Genomic DNA, 24239 nt, shown 5'->3' on the forward strand with positions numbered 1-24239 from the left:
CACATTAGCTTTATTTTTTAACTCGCTTACGTAAACAACTACTTACATAATGTACATAACATGTAAGGAAATACGCCAGAGCTTCTTTCAACAATTGCTATTTCTTCTGAATCAAAATATTTATTCACTAATTACATATAGCCTATTATTTGCACACTATTGACTAGTGATGCATCGAAAATTCGGCTGTCGTAAAAAAGACTTTGCTCACTTAAATCGGATGTTGTGATGAGGAAACCACTTCCGCTGGCACTTCCAATGACGCAGGTCGCGTTTAGACTGAAGTCGCATTTGAAAACATTCGATTCCGGATTCGGACTACATCTTGATGTGGCCTGAATTTAATGCCAAAAAAATCAGATTTAAAGCACTTTGGAGCGTTTAAACTGGCAAAAAAAAATCTGATTTGTGTCACATTAGGGCAAATAAACCAGATTTGGTGCGTGGTGTAAACAAAACCATAGAGTGAGGTTTACTAACCACGCGCAATATGGTGGTAAAATAAGTGTAAAAGGCAAAAAACGGAACTTAAAACAAAAAACTTAAAAAAATAATTGTATTGTTTTATCATATTGATAATGTTAATCTGATTGTTTTCCTATTATTATTTTACTTGCTGTTTATTCGGTACACATTTATAACCGTTGTGCTTTTAAATTATATTTAAAGTTGAGTTTTGGTGGTACAATAAATACTGATCTTTTTAAATTAATGAATAATTGTGTTAATGATTAATTGTGATTTCAATAGCAATCAAAATGATTGTTTTTGCCATCATCGTCTAGCCCTATTTCAAACCAAAAGTATTTTATGATTAACTTGTTACAAATAATTTCAATATACTGTAACTTTCTTACAATTGTCCCTTTTGTATGTAGTATCATTTTCTAGGGCTTAATGTCTGAATTTTAGTATATTTTTAGGTTTAGATGTATGTTGTGCGCTGCAACATAAGGAGGAGATCAATGTGGGCCTTATTTCTGTCGTCAAAGAGTGTTGTCCCATACAGGCTATATGTACAGTAAGTATACCGAGGCTTGTCATTGTGACATATTTGTCCAGGCTTGTATGACATTGACCTACAGTACATGGAACGACAACAAACACTCCAGGTATGTGAGTAAAAATAGACGCACAAATACATACGTACATACAGGCATGCAATGGAAACAACATAATTACACTAATTATGGCTATTGTAAACGGCTGATGTTTAAATTGTCTTTTGACGTTAAAGTCCTAGGGAAAGAGTTGTAGAAGAGTCGACCAAATAGTTTTGACTTTAAAGGGAATTGTCTGAAGGTTGTGATGCGATAATGACACACAACAGGAGACAAATAATGTGTTGCTGTGCTGGCTACAACAACACAAACACTCCATTAAGCAAAGACCTCCGGCAAAGCCCAACGATAATGCAAGACAGCAGTATGCGCCATTCTAGCTTGTAGGGGAACTGAACTTTTTTTTTTAAATGTTGCTTATCATTCACAATAATGAGAGATAACAAAACGGATGTATTTTTTATGTATTCTATCTCGTAAATAAACGTAAATAAAAGTCAGCTTACAATGAATTGGAGGTCCTCTATTCCACCCATAAAGCCCTCTAAATAACAATCCAAAAACCGCCAGCAAAACTCTGTTTACATTTTGTGACCTGAATTACCGATAACCAAGTATTAGTGATATTGTTATTATAAACGCTAACGCAGACGAACTATTTTTAGCAGCGCATTGTCACAGATAAGTAACTTTCTTATGCTGCTGTATTGACATAATTTGTCATAATTTTATTGCATGATTTTTGTATCCCTTTAATTTAGGTAGCCAGGGACTGCAGATGGAAATTAGCTATTTAGTATAATCTGGTACAGAACATATCTGTCTTTGAGCTTAATGTTTCTGTGCATTGTCCCTTCAAATAAAGACTAAACTAAACTAAACATCATCAGCTAGTGAGCTGCTTTCTCGACTTGGAGCTTGTGAAGCTTTATTCTCGATAATAAATAATGCCTCTCACCTTGATAGTGGGATGAGGACATAATCCAACAAGTTGGTCAATTTTGGTATCCAATTTAGACCGGGAAATGGAGAAAAAGACACACTGAGCCTGGTTCCACACTCCTTTTTTCTTCGTGAGGATTATGAGTCAATCCTCATCTAATAAATGAGCATCCTATCAGTCGTCATCCTAGTGAGAGCAGACATTGTACAGTAAGTGATGTTTTATTAAGTTTGTAGGCTCTCATTGTAGTCTGCAGTGAATAGTAATCAGTGATGTTGTCAAAAGAAAAAGCGAACGTTTTGATGCGTGTGTGAAATTAATGCGCCACCATACGCTTCAAATGAGCAAAATACGTAAATATTACATTTTACTGTGAATGTGCCTGTTACTACATTACATACTGTATATACTTACAGCATATATGTAAAACCTTGATGGAGGTGTTCGGATGTTTTTTAAGCGCTTTATCGTCAGAATAGAGCGATTCCAATGGGCTCCATTGCGAGCAGACTTTTGCTCGCATTCATTTACTAGTTAAAATGCATAGAAAAAAACATGTGTGCTTGTCTTACATAAGGATTGTGATTCATAGGTAAAATTCCCCCTCAAAATAGTGCAGTTCCCCTTTATTAGCATGCTTCCGAATGCCAACGCCAAAAGTAAATTTACTCGTTCGATAATGTACACGCACCCCCCTAGTCCCTTGGTGGGCAATATTGCTGATTACAAACTGCAAAATATCTCTAGAAAACACCATCTTTCATTAGTTAGATTCCCCACTGATGGACCAAAAGGTAAATTCTCCTGATTGAAAAAACGTTCCTGTTTTTCCAAGAAAATCACATATTTGACCGTTCTTTCGAGAATAAAAAACCCATATTTTGAAATACAAATGTTTCCAATATGGTACACTGGTGGTCCTCAGCTTGCAAAAGAGTTTTGTGATGTAGTGCACAAGTTTTAGTGTAAGTTGGAACTTGCACATTAAAAACAAAGTCACTCGCACCGTACACAGAAAACATGAAGGGGCATACGAAATACAGTATAAAACGATTAAAATACAAGAATTAAAGGAAACAGGGATAATGGAGAGGAGGGCTCCCTGTGGTTGGTTTGCACATTGGAAGGGGCGGTGCAACGACCGGAGAGACAGCAAATATCAATAATGAGACATCTATGCTGCTTGTTATCCTGGTCCATTTCTTGGTAGAAGATCTTGTCACATGTTCAGGAATACCGTCTTTAACCCTGATAATGGTCGTGGCTATGGATGTAACGATATGAAAATTCCTTGTTATTGTGACCAAAATGATCATGGTTATTATTTTGACAGTATTGTTGAATCTGCTCAATGAGTACTTATACACACTCGGAAATATTTTAACCAAGTTTTCTTTGAAAAATGTAATACATTAAATAGACATACAGTACAATATACGTTATTGGCAGAAGAAACATAAAATATTGTTCTGGCTTCTTAAGAGCTATATTATTTTTATTTTAACGTTTAAATAAGTTTATCATTTTCCATTTTAATTTGTAGAGGTTTTCGTGTTTTTTTTATGAGAAAGGCAAAAGTGGTGTTGAGCGCCCTAACGTCTGGTTATTGTGACGTCATGCGAGTTCACGTCTTGTTGTAGACACCATGTCATTTATTCCTGAGTATAGATTGATCAGACAGTAGGTTCAATGTGCACGATTGAATAGCTTAGTTGCTCAAACAGCAATGTGTTTGGTTTATGTAATATTTTAATGGGGAAGGATGTTAATACCCTTTGAAATCATATAAGCATTTAAGCGAGCTAACAAGCAAATGCTAGCTTGCGTCTCCAGTTAATGAGCGGTATCAATGGTCCCTCAGTTTATCAAAGTGAGGTTATTGATCACGATTTAACGATAATTCGTAAGTAAAATGGTAATACAAAGAGTCAGGAGTTTTACCGCGGTTACTGTAAAGCAATAAATCAGCTGCTGCCAAGCCTGACATTTTGGGTGTGAGTCCCACAATTCAACCCATTCACACACCACACCCTACACTTGACATTCTCACTGTTATATTTCCCCATTTCTCACGCTTATATTCCCCATTCTCTACTCTGGAATCTTTCAACCAATGTTATCTTTAAAACATGTAATACAATGAATAGACATACAATATACTTTATTGGCAGAAGAAACCTAAAATACTGTTCTGGCTTCTTAAGAGCTATATTTTTTTTTTGAGCGTTTAAATATGTTGATCATTTTCCGTTTGAATTTGTAGAGGTTTTCGTGTTTTTTTTAATGAGAAAGGCAAAACTGATGTTGAGCGCCTCACTTCGGTTTTATGTGATGTCACGCGAGTTAACATCTTGTTGTAGATGCCATGTCATTTATTCCCGAGTATAGATTGATCAGCCAGTAAGTTCAATGTGCACAATTGAACAGCTTAGTTGCTCACACAGCAATGTGTTTGATGTATGCAAAATCTTAATTGATATCAGCATTTAAGCAAAGGCTAGCTTGCGCCTCCAATTAATGAGCAGTATCACTGGTCCCTCAGTTTATAAAAGGGAGATTATCAATCACGATTTAACATACTTTTTTTTTTTTAATGGGATTGGTAATACAAAGAGTCAGGAGTTTTACCACGGTTACTGTTTATCCATATACAGTATCAGCTACTGCCAAGTCTCACGCTTTGGGCGTGAGAGTCATGCAATTTAACCCATTTACACTTAATATTTCTCACGCTTATATTTCCCCATTCTCTGCTCTGAAATCTCTCAGCCAAGTTTTCTTTGAAAAGTGCAATACAATAAATATAATTTATTGGCAGAAGAAACATAAAATATTTTTCTGGCTTCTTAAGAGCTACATTATTTTTATTTGAGCGTTTAAATATGTTTATCATTTTCCGTTTTAATTTGTAAAGGTTTTAGTATTTTTTATAATGAGAAAGGCAAAACTGGTGTTGAGTGCCTCATTTTGGGTTATTGTGACGTAACACAAATTCACGTCTTGTTGTAGACACCATGTCATTTATTCCTGAGTATAGATTGATCAGACAGTAGGTTCAATGTGCACGATTGAATAGCTTAGTTGCTCAAACAGCAATGTGTTTGGTTCATGTAATATCTTAATGGGGAAAGACATTAATATCCCTTGAAATCATATAAGCCTTTAAGCGAGCTAGTAAGCAAATGCCAGCTTGCGTCTCCAGTTAATGAGCAATATCACTGGTCTGTCTGTTTATCAAAGTGAGGTTATCAATCACGTTTTACGTTAATTTTTATTTACAATGGTAATACAAAGATTTAGGAGTTTACCGCGGTTACTGTATATTGTTACATACAGTACCTAGTTGTGACGTTTGAGCGGCTTGGGCCGGGCATGCAACCAATGTTGATTTCTCCACATCTACACATAGGTCTAATTTCACTTCACTTTTTGCTTTCACGAGGAGTCTGCCTAACATTGGGGGATATAAAGGAGGTTCAAGTTATAAAGTTAACTAAAAAGAAGAGAAGTAACATTTCCCTTCCTGAATATAGCGAGCGCGACTTCGTATTACTTAGGGTAAGTATTCTCCCGCCAGACACGTAACTACGCAATTCTCTTTTTGTGCAGTATTACGAATTAATGCCACTGCATTTCTAACCACGAAACGTAACATAGAATGTCGTTAAACAAGGGCCACCTGTGCTGTAGTCATGTATAATACAGCCAGGGCTTTGAGCTCTGTCATATAGCTTTTTTGTCCTTAAAGGGGAACTGCACTTTTTTTGAAATATTTTTCCTATCATTCACAATCATTATAAAAGACATGACGACGGATGGATTTTTTTTAATGCATTCTAACTTGTAAATAAACGTAAATAAAAGTGGGAGCTCCTATTTCGCCCATACATTCCAATAAATTACCTTTCAAAAATGTCAACAGTACACCATTTACATTTTGTGATTTGACTATTAACAAAGCATTAGTGATATTGTTATTATAAGCACACAAACTATTGCGGCGCTGTGATCACAAGCCTGTGTATAATTTCGACATGGTTGACTGGCGAGGTGTTTCCTTGCTCCTTTGAAGTTTATTGTAAATCATAAATAATGCATCTCACCTGGACAAAAGAAGTTTGAAGATGTATTCCGACAAGTTGGTAGACTTTGACATCAATTTAGGACTCAGAGAGGGCAAAAACAACATGAAGAGACGCTTGGTGTGTCCCCCTCCCCACACACTCGCCCACCCATATATATATATATATATGTATATATATATATATATATATATATATATATATATATATATATATATATATATATATATATATATATATATATATATATATATATATATATATATATATATATATATATATATATGTATGTATTAGGGCTGCAACAACTAATCGATTAAATCGATTATAAAAATAGTTGGCGATTAATTTAGTCATCGATTCGTTGGAACTAGCTACGCGCATGCGCGGAGGCTTTTTTTTTATTTTAAAAAAAAATAAAAAAATTTAATAAACCTTTATTTATAAACTGCAACATTTACGAACAGCTGAGAAACAATAATCAAAATAAGTACAAAAACAATACAAAACAGCGCCAGGGCGGCGGTGAGCAACTCACGTGACCACGCCGTCTCCTTTGCTGGAAACATTCGAAAAATGGCGCAGGAAAACAGTACGGATAGTTTAGCGGAGAAACATCTTGAGGTTATTGCTTCAATGGAGAAAAGTGTACGAACTAAGTCGTCAAAAGTGTGGGAACACTTTACTTTAAAGACTTCAAAGAAGAGCGTTTCCTGCAAAATGGCACGGAAGTACAACATTGCTTCAGAAGCACCTGAAAAGGAAACATGTTGGAGCCATGGATGAAGGGAACTCACGGTACGTAACTTTTTAAGTCCATAGTGGCAACAGGCATTCATGAGTTCAGCTTTTTTGTAAGTAACGTTAACGTTATGCCTTTGTTGCAACGCGGGGCTGATAATGTGTCTCCGGCACATTTGACTCCGTTTTGAGAGAGAGAACGCACGGTTACCAATTTCGAAATAAACGTAATGGACAGAAATATCTCAGGTTGGTTTCATAATGGATCAATGCAGCCAGGCCCGATAAAGCTATATAAATCTATTTAGATTTGAGTGACGCTTTAGTATAACTAAACGTTATGAAGGTGCTGGAATATTTCATGCTATTATTCAGAAGCAGCCTAAAATTAATCCTTTATTATTCACAACAGAAACGTGTACAGTATCTGATCCAGTTCTGATCTGATGAGTTACATTTCTGTGTTATTATTGGTGTATGCTGCATCCCAAATGTCCACAACATGGTGCCAGTAAGCTGGGTTTTTTCAATAAAATACTGGAAAGGATAGAAATGTAGTTTGTCTCTTTTATCCGATTATTAATCGAAGTAATAATCGACAGATTAATCGATGATCAAATTAATCGTTAGTTGCAGCCCTAGTATGTATGTATGTATGTATGTGTATATACTGTGTATTCATATATATATGTGTGTGTGTATACATATGTGTGTATATACACACACACACACACACACACACACACACACACACATACATATATGTATATACACATACATATATACAGTATATATACATATATATATATATATATATATATATATATATATATATATATATATATATATATATATATATATATATATATATATATATATATATATATATATATATATATATATATATAAATACAGTGTATATATATATATATATATATATATATATATATACTGTATGGAGCGCACCATTAGCCTGGAGGAGGGCTTCGGCATGTAAATGGTCTGTAAAACAAACTCTATGCACAATTTTGACCAACGAACCACCATTACATGTTATGTAGACCACAAGGAAGTGTAATAAATTAAAAAAGAAGATTATAATATGAACCCTTTAAACATTTTTATACATTTTTTCAGACTTTCATAACCCCAGAACCCATAAACAAAAAAAATTCCCATAAAATAAGAATAATAGTAAAGGATGAAGTCTGGCCCCCTAGTTCTTAGCTTTCTGGAAACGTGGCCTTAAAACTATTTAATTTGCTGATACAAACAGATTATATTTTCATAAAATGTACCTGCAAACATGAGCTCCGAAACATCTGGCTTGACATGCAGACAAGTGAAGAGAGGAAGAGGACACTGGGCCTGACTGATTTTCTCCTTGATGTCACTCAGCTTGGTGTCCATCCTCTGAAGGAAGAAAAAAAATTGGTCACTCAATGATATACTGTACTGAAAGAAAGAAAAGAAAATTGTCCAGGCAGTTTCTTACCGAAGGTACAAGCGTCTCTCCTATGAGCATACCAAATATATCGGTGAAGGTAACAGGCTGTCCCAAGGCCTTCTTGGTCCACAGAGCCTGGATGTAGTTGGTTATATGTTGTGGCAGCAACAGCCTCAATGGATTACTGCTGACTCGGTTCATGAGCTCCTTGTTGATCTCATTTGGGCCTTTATGTGGAAACTCAGGGTGGGAGTACAGAGTGGACATGTACCTGCACAACCAAGCAGAGACTTATAACATACATTTAAATGTTGTTGAATATCATATTTAATCAGGAGTGAATCTGCTTAAAAAGGGTCATTCCATTAAGCCATTCAACATGTATTGTGCTTGCCTGATGAGATTCACACCAGTACAAGTGGAAAAATGAAAAATGGTGGTGTGTAAGAGGACACTGTTCAGTCAAAAATACAAGGGACCAGACAAAAAACATACCAGGTGGATCCAGAGAGACCAGCAATATAGGTTGCACAATCCAGGACTCCAGACTCAAAGAGGGCTTTCATCACACCCGAATAGCCGACCATGGCACGAAAGCCACCTCCTGAACCCGAGATGGCGATCACTGGTACCTGTCTCACACAAGTATCATTATGAGCGGAGATGTTTGACCTAAACTTGGTGTATCTCATTATTGTGCCTCCTTACAGCAAGGACACAGTTTTTTTTAGATAAAGATTATTTATGTATTTAATATTTGTTTGCTTACTATGGTATATTATTTATTTATTCACTGTTCTGTTACAGAGAACAAGGAAATGTGATAAAATTGCTATGGTATGAAAAGTGGTAGGATTAAATAAACTCAGCTTTTTCCTACTCCTTTTCGGATGTGCTGTAATTAAACTGGAAATATGTGATGCATTACATGCATGTTTGAATTAAACTGAAACCTAACTGAATTGAAAATTTTTACACATGAATACTATTTCCTGACGGCCATTTGTTATCAGTTTCCTGTTTGTGTCATCAACAGACGCTTTTCCCTAAAACCCACAGAAGCGAGATGTCACATTGTGGTTAAAGCGGTTGCTTATCTAATTCCTTAAGAATATCCCGTACATGCAAAACATGACAAGGCCCAGCTGCAGATTACACCCAGGCTCAAGGACATCTGGCATTATCCACAAGAGTGCAGAAAATGGTACAAAGACCAGAACTTTTAACGCTGAAAGACCATTCGTTGATTCACTCTCTCCTACTTATTATTGATGCGCGATACCACTGATTTTCTTTCTGATCCGATACAAAGTAAAATTCAGGCTGGTATCGGTGATATTGATCCAATACCTATACTTTGTGCATATATACCGAACGTGTCTGTTAAAATTTTTAAAGTTGCGTACTTTAAAAAACAACAACATTTAACTAAAAAACAACAGCAATAATATAAGAAAAAGAGCAACAAATTGGAATATAATGACAAAAAGCAGATTTTTTTATAACTAATAATTAATATTCATATACTTGGTCACCTAAAACACAAACTTCTGTTTTTTAAATATATAGAAATGTTTTTAGAATTTTGTTTTAATTAAAAAATTATCATACTTGACTTTTTAGTATGCGGCCCTTGGTGGAAAAAGTTTAGACGCCCGTGATCTAAAATATTAGAAGCTCTCAAAATAAATAAATAAATATACTTAAAATATAAACAAAGTTAATAAAAAAATCAAATATTACTTAATAATGAATGAATTTGGAAAAATTACAACAATCATAATAAACACTGTTAATTGTGTAACTGAACATTGATATGATGATCATATAATTTTTAATACATTCTTAAATGGAAAAAAAACAATAGTAAAAATGTAGGAAAAAAGAGCAAAAACAATGGTATGTAATAAGAAAAATGAAATGTTCTAACTAATAATAATAGTTAGTCACCTATAATACTATAAATAGTTGCATACTTCGACTTTTCAATATGCGGCCCTTGATGTAAAAAGTTTGCCCTCTTGAACTAAAGTATTAAACGTATCAATATTTTGATCTGAGAATAAATATTAGAGCATAAAGATCTCATATCCGTGATATCAATATTTCAGTATCAATCAGCCCATCACTACTGCTGATCCTGTTCAGGTTCAAATCCATAAATACTTTCATATTGGTGCCAATTTCATTTAGTTACCTCAAAACTTAGGAGAACTATACTAGGTAAATACCTGCTTAGCTAATTAATATTTTATTCATTTTGATTTGATTCAAACCCATAGAAAGCATGACTCCACTCGAACGACTGCTGTTGTGCTGGTGGAGGACCCAGTCCACAGAGCATGAATTTGAGTTAAAAGCTTCTCTGCCATTAGTTGAAGTTGTGATTGTCCACTGCCAACAACCAGAGTTCGACACAATAATGCCCTCCAACAACCGGAACTGAAAAAAGTGAGCGCGAAGGAGGGCGACACCCACCGATGGCCAAAACATAGCCAGCCCTGCAGGCAAGACAGTCTGAGCGGAGCACTATCAGTCTGTACCACTCCGAAGCAGAATCCAGCCTGCGCTCCAAAACAACGTCCACACGGCGGACATGAAAATATGGAGAAGCTGGCAATGGTGTGGCCGAGGCATTTCAGTTTGTTTTGTCTCCTGACTCCACAAACTGGACGATCAAAGCATTACCCATGCTCACTGAGTCTCATGCACAGACATACCTCGGGCCCATCACCTAAAGACGTCCGTGTGCAACATAAACAACAATAATTCCTATTGTGACATGACAGAGAAGCAAACTGAAGGAGACTCTTGTTTGCCCTCCAAGGTAAATACTGTACAATATATTCATCACTTAATAAAACTACACTAGCTGTTTGTAGTATATTCTATTGTTTTTGTACAACGTTTCTTATTTAAAAATTTGTTTTTATTTTTAAAAAGCATGTTACATGTAAAATGGTAGCGTTATGGGAGGCAAACACAGATTAAATTGATTTAAATACATTTCAGTGGGCAGAGCTGATTGGAGATACCAGTGTTTTGAGTTCCTGTAACCGCTGCATATAGCGACTGTCGTTTTGCACTACAATGCAGCAAAACCATCCTTGTCTGGGCATGTCCCTGCTTTTAGAGGATAAATACTCTAGATCTTGCACCATGCCCTCAGAATAGAGCTATCCTATATAAGTCTGTGAACAAGAATTGATGCAACACAATGAATGAGAGGAGATACGTCTTCTAAAACAATCAGAATAGTCCAGTTGCAATCGATTCAATGCCCGGAGTATACAATGACATAGATAAATGAGAATATCCACAGGCACGGTACATAGAACACCACTACCTACATCAACACTAGTACATCACATATCAAGTGACATGGCAGGGTGCTTTGGCAAGTCGTAGTTAAACTATGTAGCGAGGTAGTACACCCTTGAACCATAAGCCAGAAAGAAAGTCAGTTAACTTGCAATATAGACAAAGTCCAACCGTGAAGTTATGTGTTTGTGAAGTTATGTGTTTGTGTCATTGAGTCCAGCTTAATGTTTTTTGACCTATGCTCTGTTTTACTTGTAATGACTAGGCTCCAGCACCCCCAGAACCCCAAGAGGGACGAGTGGTAGAAAATGGATGGATGAACATTTTAGTAGGTTGCAGCCAAAGGTAAACTCACTGTCGGCAGGTTATAGATCCCTCTGTTGTTTGTGTTTGCGTGTGTGACCATTCTTTACCATCTACAGCCACGTTCTTATCAGAATTCCTGCCACCGTTAGCAAAAATGATCACTTACCACAATGTGGTCAACATTGGCAGATGTCTGTACTCCCTGAGAGCTTTTGTGGTTTAAACTGTAATAATACCTTAAAAGAATGTCTCTGACTCTTACATGGCCTACTACGTGTATAGTATGGATGTTTATATGTAAGTTTAAAGATATACCAAAGCAATGTTAGAACACTACAACAGGATTATTTAGTCACAAACGTGTCTGGACCGAAAAAAAGGTTAAGTATGCAAAAATATTGATAAAACATCTTATGAGAATCATTTTAAGCGTATTTTTTTATTTGGCTGACATCTGTTTCTTTCCTCATGCCCTGATTCAGTGGGAAGTTTATAGCTAAGATTTCGCAGGTACCCAAAAGCAGGAAATAAGAACTTGTTTTTTGCGTTGATCTGTTTGTAGGATCCTGTTTGAGGTGTATGCGTATGGAGAAAGTTGATGTTCCCCGCAAGGAAGTAATAAATAGTTCTTGTTTTTCTTCTTCAACAAGTCTACCCACCTCTTCAGGTGAGCTAGGAAGGAAACGCGGCTTTTCCATGTCAAGCAACTTCTTGATTCCCAGCATCACTCGTTCTCGGCGGGTCTGCCGGAACTGCTTTTCGTTGTCACACAGAGCCAGGCTGAATCGTAGATCCAATTTGGTACTGAAGGCACAAACAAATGGAACGGCTTTATTCTAGACGCAGATGAAAGCTATAGGGCATGATCTACTAAAGGATTGCATGTATGTGTAAAGAAAGAAAGAAAGAAGGGTGGAGAAAATTGAACCCCACATGAGAAAGCACTTAACAACTTGGCAACGGAGGCAAAGAAAAACTCCCCTGCAGGAAGAATGCTCGGACAGAACTTAGGCTGTGGGGAGTGGCTGTCTGTCTTGACCAGTTGGGTAAAGAGAGAGAGAGACAAAGTAGAGGGACAGAAGGTAGCGAGAGATAAGGAATAACAAATATTGTGGTTCAAAGGCTTAGGATAGAGACTATTTTTAGGGAGCCTACCTGTGTTCCATAACAACAATCCTGTAGTAATATCAGAGACTTAACTTCAACAGTTCTTTGGTTTTCTCTGAACACACTATTTGCTTGGAAATTGTGTTTAGCTGGCTAAAATTAATACATTGTTTAAACTCTCTACGCAATCCCTTTCATAGTTTAATTCCACACACAGTAAGAAGGGGCTTCATATGATCCCATTTGTCACGGTTTACCTGACACATGAAATGTGACGAATTGGAGCATGGGGTGCACTATCCACTTTAGCCTCCAGATGGCTAAATATCTTAAAATGTGTTTTATGGCAAATTCAACATCAACTACAGCCGTCAGTTGCTATGTAGAGTGGCGCTTTCCATCATTTTTAGCAGACCGCATTGCAAAATGATTAACACCCACTAGATGACGACAAAATAGCAGCATCAAAAATGTTTGTTATGATTTCTAAGATGAATGCGTTCTCCCTACGGGCAAAGTTCCTGCTCATGACATCTCCCGGTCCAATTTGAAGATGTCGGCATGCCACATTTGGCCTGCGTGCCATTGTTTTGACACCACTAGTTTGTACTGACCAGCTCCAACAACATGTTGTTGACATGAATAACTGATGTTGTTATGACAATGACAATAAATGATTTATCAAAATGACATACCAGATCTCCAGAAACATCTCTAAGTAGACCTTGGTTGCCTGTCGAAACAATAAAATATATGTGACATGTGTGACCTGTAAACTGAACATGTCACTTAAACTGTGGTGAGCTCACTTTGCCAATAAGGAAGGTCTCCATCCCTTTCTGGCCCACTTTGAGCTTGGCGATGTCAAAGGAAGTGGTCCCAAGAGTCTCGTCCATCACATAATTGGCGTCCATTAACGTTATCTGAGTGTTGCAACAACAGTATCAATCAATCAATCAATGTTTATTTATATAGCCCTAAATCACAAGTGTCTCAAAGGGCTGTACAAGCCACAACGACATCCTCGGTACAGAGCCCACATACGGGCAAGGAAAAACTCACCCCAGTGGGACGTCGGTGAATGACTATGAGAAACCTTGGAGAGGACCGCATATGTGGGTAACCCCCCCTCTAGGGGAGACCGAAAGCAACGGATGTCGAGTGTACACCGTTTTGGTTTCGGCTCCCCTCTTTTAAATCCTGAGCAACCAGTTTTATAACAAGCTTTTTTCAAGTTAAACAGGTGTCTGGTTCAAAAAAATCAAGTCATTCCAATCACAGTAACAAAAGCTTAAGCTTAAGAAGTATCAGTTTGAACAAGTCCAACCTTTAAGACGTTCTGCAGGTTGGGGTCTAGTATGAAGTGAAAGGTTTCGTCCCATTTTGGATTGATGTTGTTGTCTATGTGTCTGGTCTTCTTCCTGCACTCTGGGGCTGTCGGGATGTAAAGCTCCACATACGGATCTGGTGTGTCCACTGCATTAGCACACAGAAACATACGCGCCATTAAAGAAAATTGGTTTGTTCAGAATATTGTATGGTACCAAAGGCATTTAGAGCAGACTCACACAAGTCTCCCAGTGCTCCCTTGGTGACGCTCTCAGCTCGGACGACAGTCACAGTGAATTTGTGAGAAAATTGTTGTTCCACCTAAAATACAGAAATAATTAGTGTCACTCAAATGTCACCAACATTTCATAATGGTTCTCAGATACCATACAAATGTGTCTTATAACGATCATATTAGAGATATCTGATTGGAAATGAAGTACTGTGCTTTTGTAGAGATGCCAAAAAACTTTTGTCATATCCTTCTATTGTATCCATCAACATTTCCAGGAAAAAAATAAAAAAATCTCAATTAAGTATTTCAGAAAGAGCAGGACATTGGTGAAAACTTAAAAGCAGTGGTCACCAAACCGTCAATCGCGATTGAACAGTTGATCTTTGTGACCTTTCTAGTATCTCCCGAAAATATTCGAAAAATGTATGCAATATCACATAAATGCCCTCCTTTCTCAGAGAGTGACCAACAGACCTGTATGGCAGGTCTGTTGGTCATACTATTGAACACGCCCGTACGCCTTGCCGCTCTCCAGGCAAACAATACGTTGGCACTATCTTCCAGCTTAATCTCCGAAAACCGGACAATGCCCCCGCGTTGCGTTGCATCATCTAAAAAAATCATTGCGTTTAATGGATCATTAAAGCTGACCGTTGTAACGCATCAACCAGCACGACACTCCCACAATCCGTTCAACCTCCAACAAGCCAAATTGAGTTGCGGTTGCTCACAGAACCGATGCAACGTGCGCCAAGCCCCAGATGAAGAGCCACAAAAGCAGGGGTGAACAGAGTGCGACCCAGGGCCAATTAGTGGCCAATGATTTATTTTTCATGGACCCCTGGCACACTGCAGAAACAAAAGTAAACACAAAAAATAGAAAAATGTGAAAAACAGAGGAAAGGGCACAATGAGAAAAAGGCGAAATGTTGACAACAATTAACAACATCAACACAAAGTTTTGTCCTTAAGGTATCACTTCTTTAAGCCTTTCTCCAACATAAATAAATATATTAATATTATGTTGGGGCAGTTACCAAGAAAGCCATCATTCGAGATCCCACACAACCCATCATTCCAGTTGCTACCATCAGGCCGCCACTTTAAGAGTCCTGCTTGCATGAAAAAATGGTTTACTCTTCTACACTTGCTGAAAAAATGACGATGAAGAATGACAAATATGTGTAACACACATCTGCAATGGAAATCCTCTTTGCACTATATTACATTAATTACTAGAAATGCAGAGAGAGTGCAGACTTCCGCCAGGCCCTATCACCCAAAGATAGAGAATTATTTCAAAAAAGACAAACGCCTGCAAATACATGAGAAAGGTAGTTAATCGAAGGATAAATTAAGCAAGAGGGTTCACTCTTTCCATCTGTCTCAGCACTCTTTTTGTCTCTGAGGCTGCTCGATACAGTTAAACGTAAAGTAAAATGGTAGAAAAGATCCCGATCACGCAAATTTTAGCTATATTAACTAACTAACTAATTAACTCACTAACTAAAAGACAGACAGACCGCAGGGATTGTGATTCTTAGAACAATTGACGATTCGATTAAGAGTCGATTCTTGATTCTGAATGATTATTGCAATATATTATTTGGTAAATTGTAATAAAACCTTTGCAAAACAGGTTAAATGTTAAGAAAACTCCTCTTGGCTGCTGACGTACGACGTATACGCAAAGCGAGAAAGGGCGGAGGTGGCCTAAAAAGCATCTTTTTAAAAATGGATTCTTGAAAATTACACATCGATTTAGAATCGTAATAAATAAGAATCGTAATTCAGATGTGAATAAACATTTTCTGGTAACCCTAGGGGTACTTACATAGAGGAAATAACAATAGTTACCTACCATGAATTGATTTACGTGGACCCCGACTTAAACAAGTTGAAAAACTTATTCGGGTGTTACCATTTAGTGGTCAATTGTACGGAATATGTACTGTACTGTGCAATCTACTAATAAAAGTTTCAATCAATCAATAAAAACCTAACTTGTACATTTGTATAATAAGTAAGCAATGTTTTAGCATTGCATGTAATGAGGAACTGGCAAAAACATTTCTTTGAGGTCTTTGAAAATGTAAATTTTATCAAGTTTAATTAATAAAATTGGACCGTCATCCCGGATGGGGTTGTATTTATTGTAGTAACCAACATCCAGTGGTTGAAAGAAGGGTTTTTAATTCCTCTGTCTTCAATTTTGTTGGAAAAAACAACTGCTAGTTTTTTTTAAACCACTTGACATCTGTCAGAGTTCACTGAAGACATGACATGTCACTCATGATGGCCTAAATAGTCTAAGATGCTTTACAAGGGTCCCACCCATGTTGTGTAGAAAAAACGGTTTCAACAAAAAAACTATGGAAAGGTTCAAAGGTCAAGAGATCCAAACAGGTAATACTTTGTTGGACAGGCTCATTTGGATTCCTTTCCTTTATTTCTTTCATCTAAATACAAATAGCTGCAAGAGATTAAACTGTCACATTGACTGAGACAACATGACGCATCAATACTCACAATGATATTGGATGCCATGGTGTGTGTCAGTAATGGAGGCCTTGGGCAATATGGAAACTTAGGAGAACATCTCACTGGTCAGTTGAAACCTTCAGAAATCCGAAAAATTCAAACAAGTCAGTTCAACATTTGAGATACAAACGACAAATAGTACCACTTTAAGTTTAAAAACACACTAGGGCATTTTGGACAACACTTTTGTTTGGATATAGGCGGTAGTTTTCCTTCTGCTTTTATTTGAATATTTCAAGCCTGTGTGTGTGTTGCAGAGGTCATTCAGAATTTTCTCATCTGTTCAGCAAGGCGTGCCATAACTGACAAGCTTGGGAGCACGTAGAGAGACTGTGCGGTCGTCAGACTGGTCACGTAGTTTGCCTCAGTGGTCCAAATCCTGCAAGTGCCAGCTCACTCTGGCCTTGTTCTGAAGTGTACAATGGACACACGCAGAGCGTGTGTGTGTGTGTCAATATGACCTAAACTCTTCATTCATAAGAGGATAGAAGAGACGAGACAAGCAGAATTCAGCAAAGATGCAAAATAGACAATTTACAAAAACCATTTCCTTTACTAATCTGGGTCACGACAGCCAAGTGTAGTCTTTCACACATGTGCAATATCAATATGTTTGTAACTGTACTTGTAAATGGGTCCTATCCCACATTTCCCACTTTTGAGACTTGTGTCTATGTTTAAAATGTTGTATTTTTGTTGTTGATTATGTGAAATTGCCATATCATAAGTTTACTGATGAGTTTTTAAGTTTTCCCTGTCTTCATTGTTTAGCCATTACTAAATCTCGTTAACTTCACGAGATTTCTACGAGACTATGTGAATTTCTCACGTCACAACCCTAGGAAGCTCATGTTGGGTACTATTGGTAGCTTTTTTTATTATTGAAAATGGCAGCCAGGAAGTTTTTTTGGAGTACTGTGTATTTAAACCAGAGTAAGGAAGGAAGGGGATGATATTTTGTTTTGGGGGAGTTAAAAACTTACCGAGCCTCTGCTCCTTTTGCACAGTTTGGTGCCATATTGCAGCAATTATCCAATTACATCCAAATTTTTTTTAATTGTTTGCTTATAACCACACATAACCGCTTAGGCTGATCCTCGCCCCCTGACCAATCACTACAGAGCAGGGATGGTCAAGAAGGAGGCTGTAGACTCTGAGCTTATCAGCCCTGCATACAACTTGAGTATTTTATGAAAATAAACCAAAAAAACAATTGAAAAACATATGTATATATTTTGAGATTATTTTAAGATTGAAAAATGACTGACTTGCAGAGATGGGCAAACCCCGGCCTGGAGACCATAAAATACATAAAATATACGACCATCCAACTTTTCCAATGTATTTTACCCAGACATATTTGCTAAACTATGCTACATTTAAATTACCAGAAAATCTTGAACCATTTGCATATTTCAACATAATTCCAAAGGTTTCTGAAATGAGGGGTTTGATACAAAGCAGAGTGTTGTTGTTTTTTTCACAATCCAGCTAAGGCCTGTGTGATGAAGAGAGGCGGAGAAGCAAGCTTTATAATGCAAATTTAGTGCAGACAAGTGATATTTTGGTACACATTTGGGTGTTTTTTAGGCCCTAATCTAGTAAAGGTTTGCGCGTATTAAAATGTGCAAATTTGCTAGCGCACGCAAAGCTGATCTATTAAGGTTGTACGTAAAAGATTGCATCTCTGAAATGAGTAAAACAAGAGCGCACTCCATTTAGTGTGTCTGTCTTCACCCATAAACAGAATATATGGTAATTATTAGAACACCCACAGTAGTGGGAGGAAAATATGCAAATATGATCATTTCGCACATGCAGTGTGATTTATCAAAAATTAAGAATTTAGACTCAAAACTGAAACATATAATATATTTAGCACATCTACAATGTTTGTGCAAATTGGCACAGTTTCGCACAAATGGCTATGAAAAAGGAGGCGATCGTGCTGCAAAAACAGACAATTAAGATAGAAAATATTCAATGTTTGTGTGTGTCAACTATTTGGACTGTCAGAAATAATATTAGATATATTGTCTATTCTGAAATGACTTGTATAATTGTATAGCTGCTGGATGACTTTTGAAACGGATTAATTCATGTTTAATGGCTTTTTTAATGGCTTTGATTTAGTCATTAGGCGATATACTGTATATGAAAAAACGTTTTGCAATACGAATTTTCTGTGACGCACCATCACAAGTTCACAACATCACAGCGCATGCCTCCTAGAGTGCACATTCAGCATGCTAAAATTAAGTTCTGTTGACTAGAATGCGCTTCAATATAGCCCAGAAATGCGCTTTATATTATGATTGTGTGCCGCATGTCAAAAACATGAAAATGCGCCACAGGTTGGAACGTATGATGCCATAAATGTATAAGGAAAAGAGTGTCTCCATTGTGACAGCCGGTATTCACTCAAAAACCTAATTCAAATAGAGCAGTTTCAACCACTTTTGCACTTGTTATCAATTGTGCACGCAGTCTTAGTAGATCACTCGCAACACTCCCACTAGTAGTACATGCAATTTTATAGTTTGCAGACCCTATTTAGCACATTTTATGTGGATTTTAGTAGATCAGGTCCTTACTGGTTTCGTGTTACTCCGTGTAGTTTTGTTTTTCTGGAGTCCGGAAGGTAAACAAAACACATCAGAATCAAGGAAGGATATAATCATCTGGAACCTAGTAAGTACTGAATAACGTTTACTGTCATAGTTTCACTTATTCTATTTTGCTGTTCCATTGAAACGTTCAACTTCATATCACATACAACAGCTACTTTTTACAAATGAACATCATCTTGCTGATTTCAACTAATGTCATGTGGAATATTGCCTTATGTATTTACTTACTTGCTTATTTATTTGTTTATTTTGTAAACACTCTATCCATTTTTCGAACTTTAGAACCCATTGTGGCCCGTGAGTGAAAAGGTTTGCTTGGTGGTGGGATAGATTGTTGTCATCTATGAACGACCATATAAAGTTAATAATGCCGTGGAATTGCATTGATTGAATGGCAAATTTGATGTGTACATTACCTCACGCAAAATAAACATGATGTAATGTAGTTTATATACAGTAAAGTATATTGACCTACATTAAGTCGGTTCCAGCATCTTTGGACAAGCGGTAGAAAATGGATGAATGGATAATGCAAAAAATTATCAGATTTGTTCCTCTACTGTACCAACCATGAACCGAACCGTGAGATAAAAACCGAGGTACGTACCGAACAATGATTATGGCGTATTCCTAAAGCATGTACAGTATATGGTTTGCGTTAAGGATAAACCAATTAAACCAAATTCATTATTAAAAATGCTGGAAAGTAAATTTTGGTGTAATTTACCACAATGTAAAGTGGACTGAAATAAATGACGACATTTTCTACTGTGCATTTCTCAATACAGTGCTACCTCAACTTGAGAGTGCTTTGAGATAAGAGCTGTCTCTCATTTAAGTTGTAAACAACAATTTAAGTTACAAGAATCCCTGCCAGGAAGTACGGTGGAACAGGGGTTAATGCATGTCCCTCACAATAACAAGGTCATGGGTCAAACCCCGGGCTCTGGGTCTTTCTGAGTGGAGTTTGCATGTTCTCCCTGTGACTGCGTGGGTTCCCTCCGGGTACTCCGGCTTCTTCCCACCTCCAAAGACATGCACCTGGGGATAGGTTGATTGGCAACACTAAATTGGCCCTAGTGTGTGAATGTGAGTGTGAATGTTGTCTGTCTATCTGTGTTGGCCCTGTGATGAGGTAGTGACTTGTCCAGGGTGTACCCTGCCTACCGCCCGAATTCAGCTGAGATAGGCTTCAGCAGCCCACGCTACCCCGAAAGGGACAAGTGGCAGAAAATGGATGGATGGATGGGCACCCCTGCCATTAAATGGCGTGGCAAATGAACTCCGTAAGATCTGATCAAAACATTTGGCCTTATTCGCTAACATTAGCTTACAGCTGGCGATCGACATAACTTTGTTTTTGAAGCATGGGAAGGAGAAAATGAGTGCTGAGAATAACAAGTGGATGATATTCATTGAATTGAAAAAATAAATTATCGAAAACATGATCGTGTGTGTCGCCAACTCGGCGAAGCAATTCGAGCGTATCACTGCTAATCTTCACCATACGGAAGCCGAATGAGTCTGCCAGCCAAGAATGTTAAAATAATATCTAGCCGGCTAACATGTATCCATAAAAAAGTGAAACGCTGCTGATGGTGTTTTTGACGAAGAAGCAGCTTAAAGGAGATATTATAAAGTCTACTCTCCAATGTAAATTCTGTACATTATTATTAAACATTACTCATATAAAAATAATAATAATGGATTAGATTTGTATAGCGCTTTTTTGGACACTCAAAGCGCTTCACAGAGAAGTGAGGACCCATCATCCATTCACTCCACATTCACACCTGGTGGTGGTAAGCTACATTTGTAGCCACAGTTGCCCTGGGGTAGACTGACAGAAGTGTGGCTGCCAGTTTGACCACCACCCTTCATTCATTTATATTTAAAAACACACTAGGGCATTTTGGACAACACTTTTGGGGGCAAGGGTGACGTGTCCTGCCCAAGGACACAACGGCAGTGATTTGGATGGCAAGAGGTAGGGAGCAAACTTGCAAGTTTCTGGCACGGCTGCTCTACCCACCACGCCATGCCGCCCCTATATATATATATATATATATATATATATATATATATATATATATAGATCTATCTATCTATCTATCTATCTATCTATTTATCTATCTATCTATCTATCTATCTATCTATCTATCTATCTATCTATCTATCTATCTATCTATCTATCTATCTATCGCTTGTCCCTTTCGGGGTCGTGGGGGCTGCTGGACCCTATCTCAGCTACAATCGGGCGGAAGGCGGGGTACACCCTGGACACACACACACAATATATATATATATATACACAACAGCAGGTACCAAGAGGTAAGAAAAGTTGGTTTTGCATAATAGGGCCCATTTTAAATGGTGGTACTTTGTGGCGGGATTAAGCACCAATTAAATTGATTTAATTTAATTTGTGGCTCCAAAACTTTGGAACAATATCCCCACTGCTCCCCTCACCTCTCAGGGGGTGATCAAGGGTGATGGGTCAAATGCAGAGAATAATTTTGCCACACCTAGTGTGTGTGTGACAATCATTGATACTTTAACTTTAACTTAACTATTGTTATTCGGACGGCTCCCTCTTTAATTACTTTTAAATCACGTCTTAAAACATATTTTTACTCTTTGGCTTTTAAACCAACATGAGAGTTGTGTGATTTTAGTATATTTTATTTTTTCTGATGTATTTTATGTATTTACTCTTTTCTAGTTTAATGTTTTATATCACTGACTCTTCTAGTATGTTTGTCTTAACTTCTCAAGTTTCAAGTTTTATTTGTCACATGCAGAGTACACCACAGTGAAATGCTTTTTCCCATGCTCTTCAGATATTGCGTACAGTGGGATCCAAACACTAGTTGCAGAATCGAATACACTAAATACAAAAAAAATACAAAATTTGAATAGCTCTGATGTACATTAATTACAAGACAATAAGTTGCACAATAAGTTACAGTAGTTATGGTAGAAGTATCAGTACAAGTAGAAGTACAGTAGTCAAATACAGGACCAGTGCAATATCAAATAGTATACCAGTATATACAGTATAGGAAGCACAAATATGGTGTCTACAGTTCTTTGGCAGTTGAGTAGTGACAGTAGTATGAACAAAGGTAATGGAACAGTATGACGTCTTTATACTCTTGTTTTTACATTATTTACAGTCATTGAATGAAGAGTATTGTAGTCTGGTAATTACAATGATTTGATCTTGGTGAGCAATTGGTGAGTGATTCTGTGCAGCACTTTGTGAAACTTCTATTGTTGTTTGAAATGTGCTATATAAATAAAGTGGATTGGATTGGATTGATTTCAATTAATTTTGAAGTGAGACTTTGCATTGGGATGCAATTGTTTTGAGTTAAGAGCTCCTTCTCAGAACCAATTGAGTTGAGGTACTACGTACACTACACAGAATATGTTACAGTACTATTATCTGGTACAGGCTTTCTTGTTGTTATTTTCGCCATGACAGGTCATAAAGTAGCAGACTACTGGTTTACATATAGTAGATAACGTTCGACAGAAAGTGGTTACTTGCAAATGTGAAAGCGCCTTTTATACAAATGAGAACATCCAAGAACGTCTCCTTAATAGACCAGCTTGGTGTTTAGCTCACCTAATGCGCTTATTGTACACATTCTAGCCGTCAAAATTCGAGTGAATTCAAGTACTTTCGAGTATTATTGTGATAGTATACCGCCGCTTTGCTTTCGTCGGCATTTTAAAATTGCGTAAAAAGTCCGAAATGACCGAAGAGAAGATTTATGCACTTCCGACAGCGTTCCTACCAAAACTCCCGAATGATGTGCGGTAAAGAGAAAGTTGAAGAAGACATACCTTAACGAAGATTAAATGACTCGACTCACAACTCCTGAAAAAGTGTCATCGATAGAGAATCTTCCTCCACCACCACCACGGTCCTGGTGGGAGGCGGTGCCTTTAACTTTGTGGCAAGTCACGGCATTATTCGAAGCCTTAATCGATGTTCTTTAACACAGCAGTTCTTGTTAATAGCGCATAGTGTGTGAAATAAATAACGATAAAGACGATAGTTCCCAACAAGAGACAAGAATGGATAGGATGTATGCGCAGTAAAGGCTGAAAGTTGCGTTCCTGTGCGAACTGCTGCACCCACTTGGGGGCGCGAAAACACTCCGCTTCCAAAATGACTTTGTCCACCGCAAACTGATAAAAGTTTAGTATATTACTCATAAAACAATATCAAAATATATATATATATATATATATGTTTTAATTTTGTCAAACTTTTATATAAAATTGATTTGTATATTTTAATATTCAATATTATATCAGTGAATTGATTAACGTGGACCCCGACTTCAACAAGTTGAAAAACGTATTCGGTTGTTACCATTTAGTGGTCAATTGTACGAAATATAAACTGCACTGTGCAATCTACTAATAAAAGTTTCCATCAATCAATCAATCAATGTCTATAAAGCCATACTCTTTAAAATAGT

The 24239-nt window shown here is 37.2% G+C and overlaps 1 protein-coding gene across 1 annotated transcript in view; it reads right to left on the reverse strand.

Moving 5' to 3' along the window:
• The window catches only part of pla2g4ab (phospholipase A2, group IVAb (cytosolic, calcium-dependent)), a 67271-nt gene extending 43399 nt beyond the window's left edge, over positions 1-23872 (reverse strand). Inside the window, exons 1-10 of the mRNA XM_062028322.1 lie at positions 23596-23872; positions 17102-17190; positions 14577-14658; positions 14336-14484; positions 13818-13931; positions 13704-13741; positions 12561-12705; positions 8770-8906; positions 8323-8545; positions 8126-8240 (exon numbers count right to left, since the gene is read on the reverse strand). Coding sequence (XP_061884306.1) covers positions 8126-8240; positions 8323-8545; positions 8770-8906; positions 12561-12705; positions 13704-13741; positions 13818-13931; positions 14336-14484; positions 14577-14658; positions 17102-17119 — 1021 coding nt within the window. The 5' untranslated portion in view covers positions 17120-17190; positions 23596-23872. The remainder of the gene's footprint in view (positions 1-8125; positions 8241-8322; positions 8546-8769; positions 8907-12560; positions 12706-13703; positions 13742-13817; positions 13932-14335; positions 14485-14576; positions 14659-17101; positions 17191-23595) is intronic.
• Between the last annotated feature and the right edge of the window lie 367 nt (positions 23873-24239).

This window comes from Entelurus aequoreus, linkage group LG19 (genome assembly GCF_033978785.1).
Source record: "Entelurus aequoreus isolate RoL-2023_Sb linkage group LG19, RoL_Eaeq_v1.1, whole genome shotgun sequence".
In the NCBI taxonomy this organism is placed as follows: domain Eukaryota; kingdom Metazoa; phylum Chordata; class Actinopteri; order Syngnathiformes; family Syngnathidae; genus Entelurus; species Entelurus aequoreus.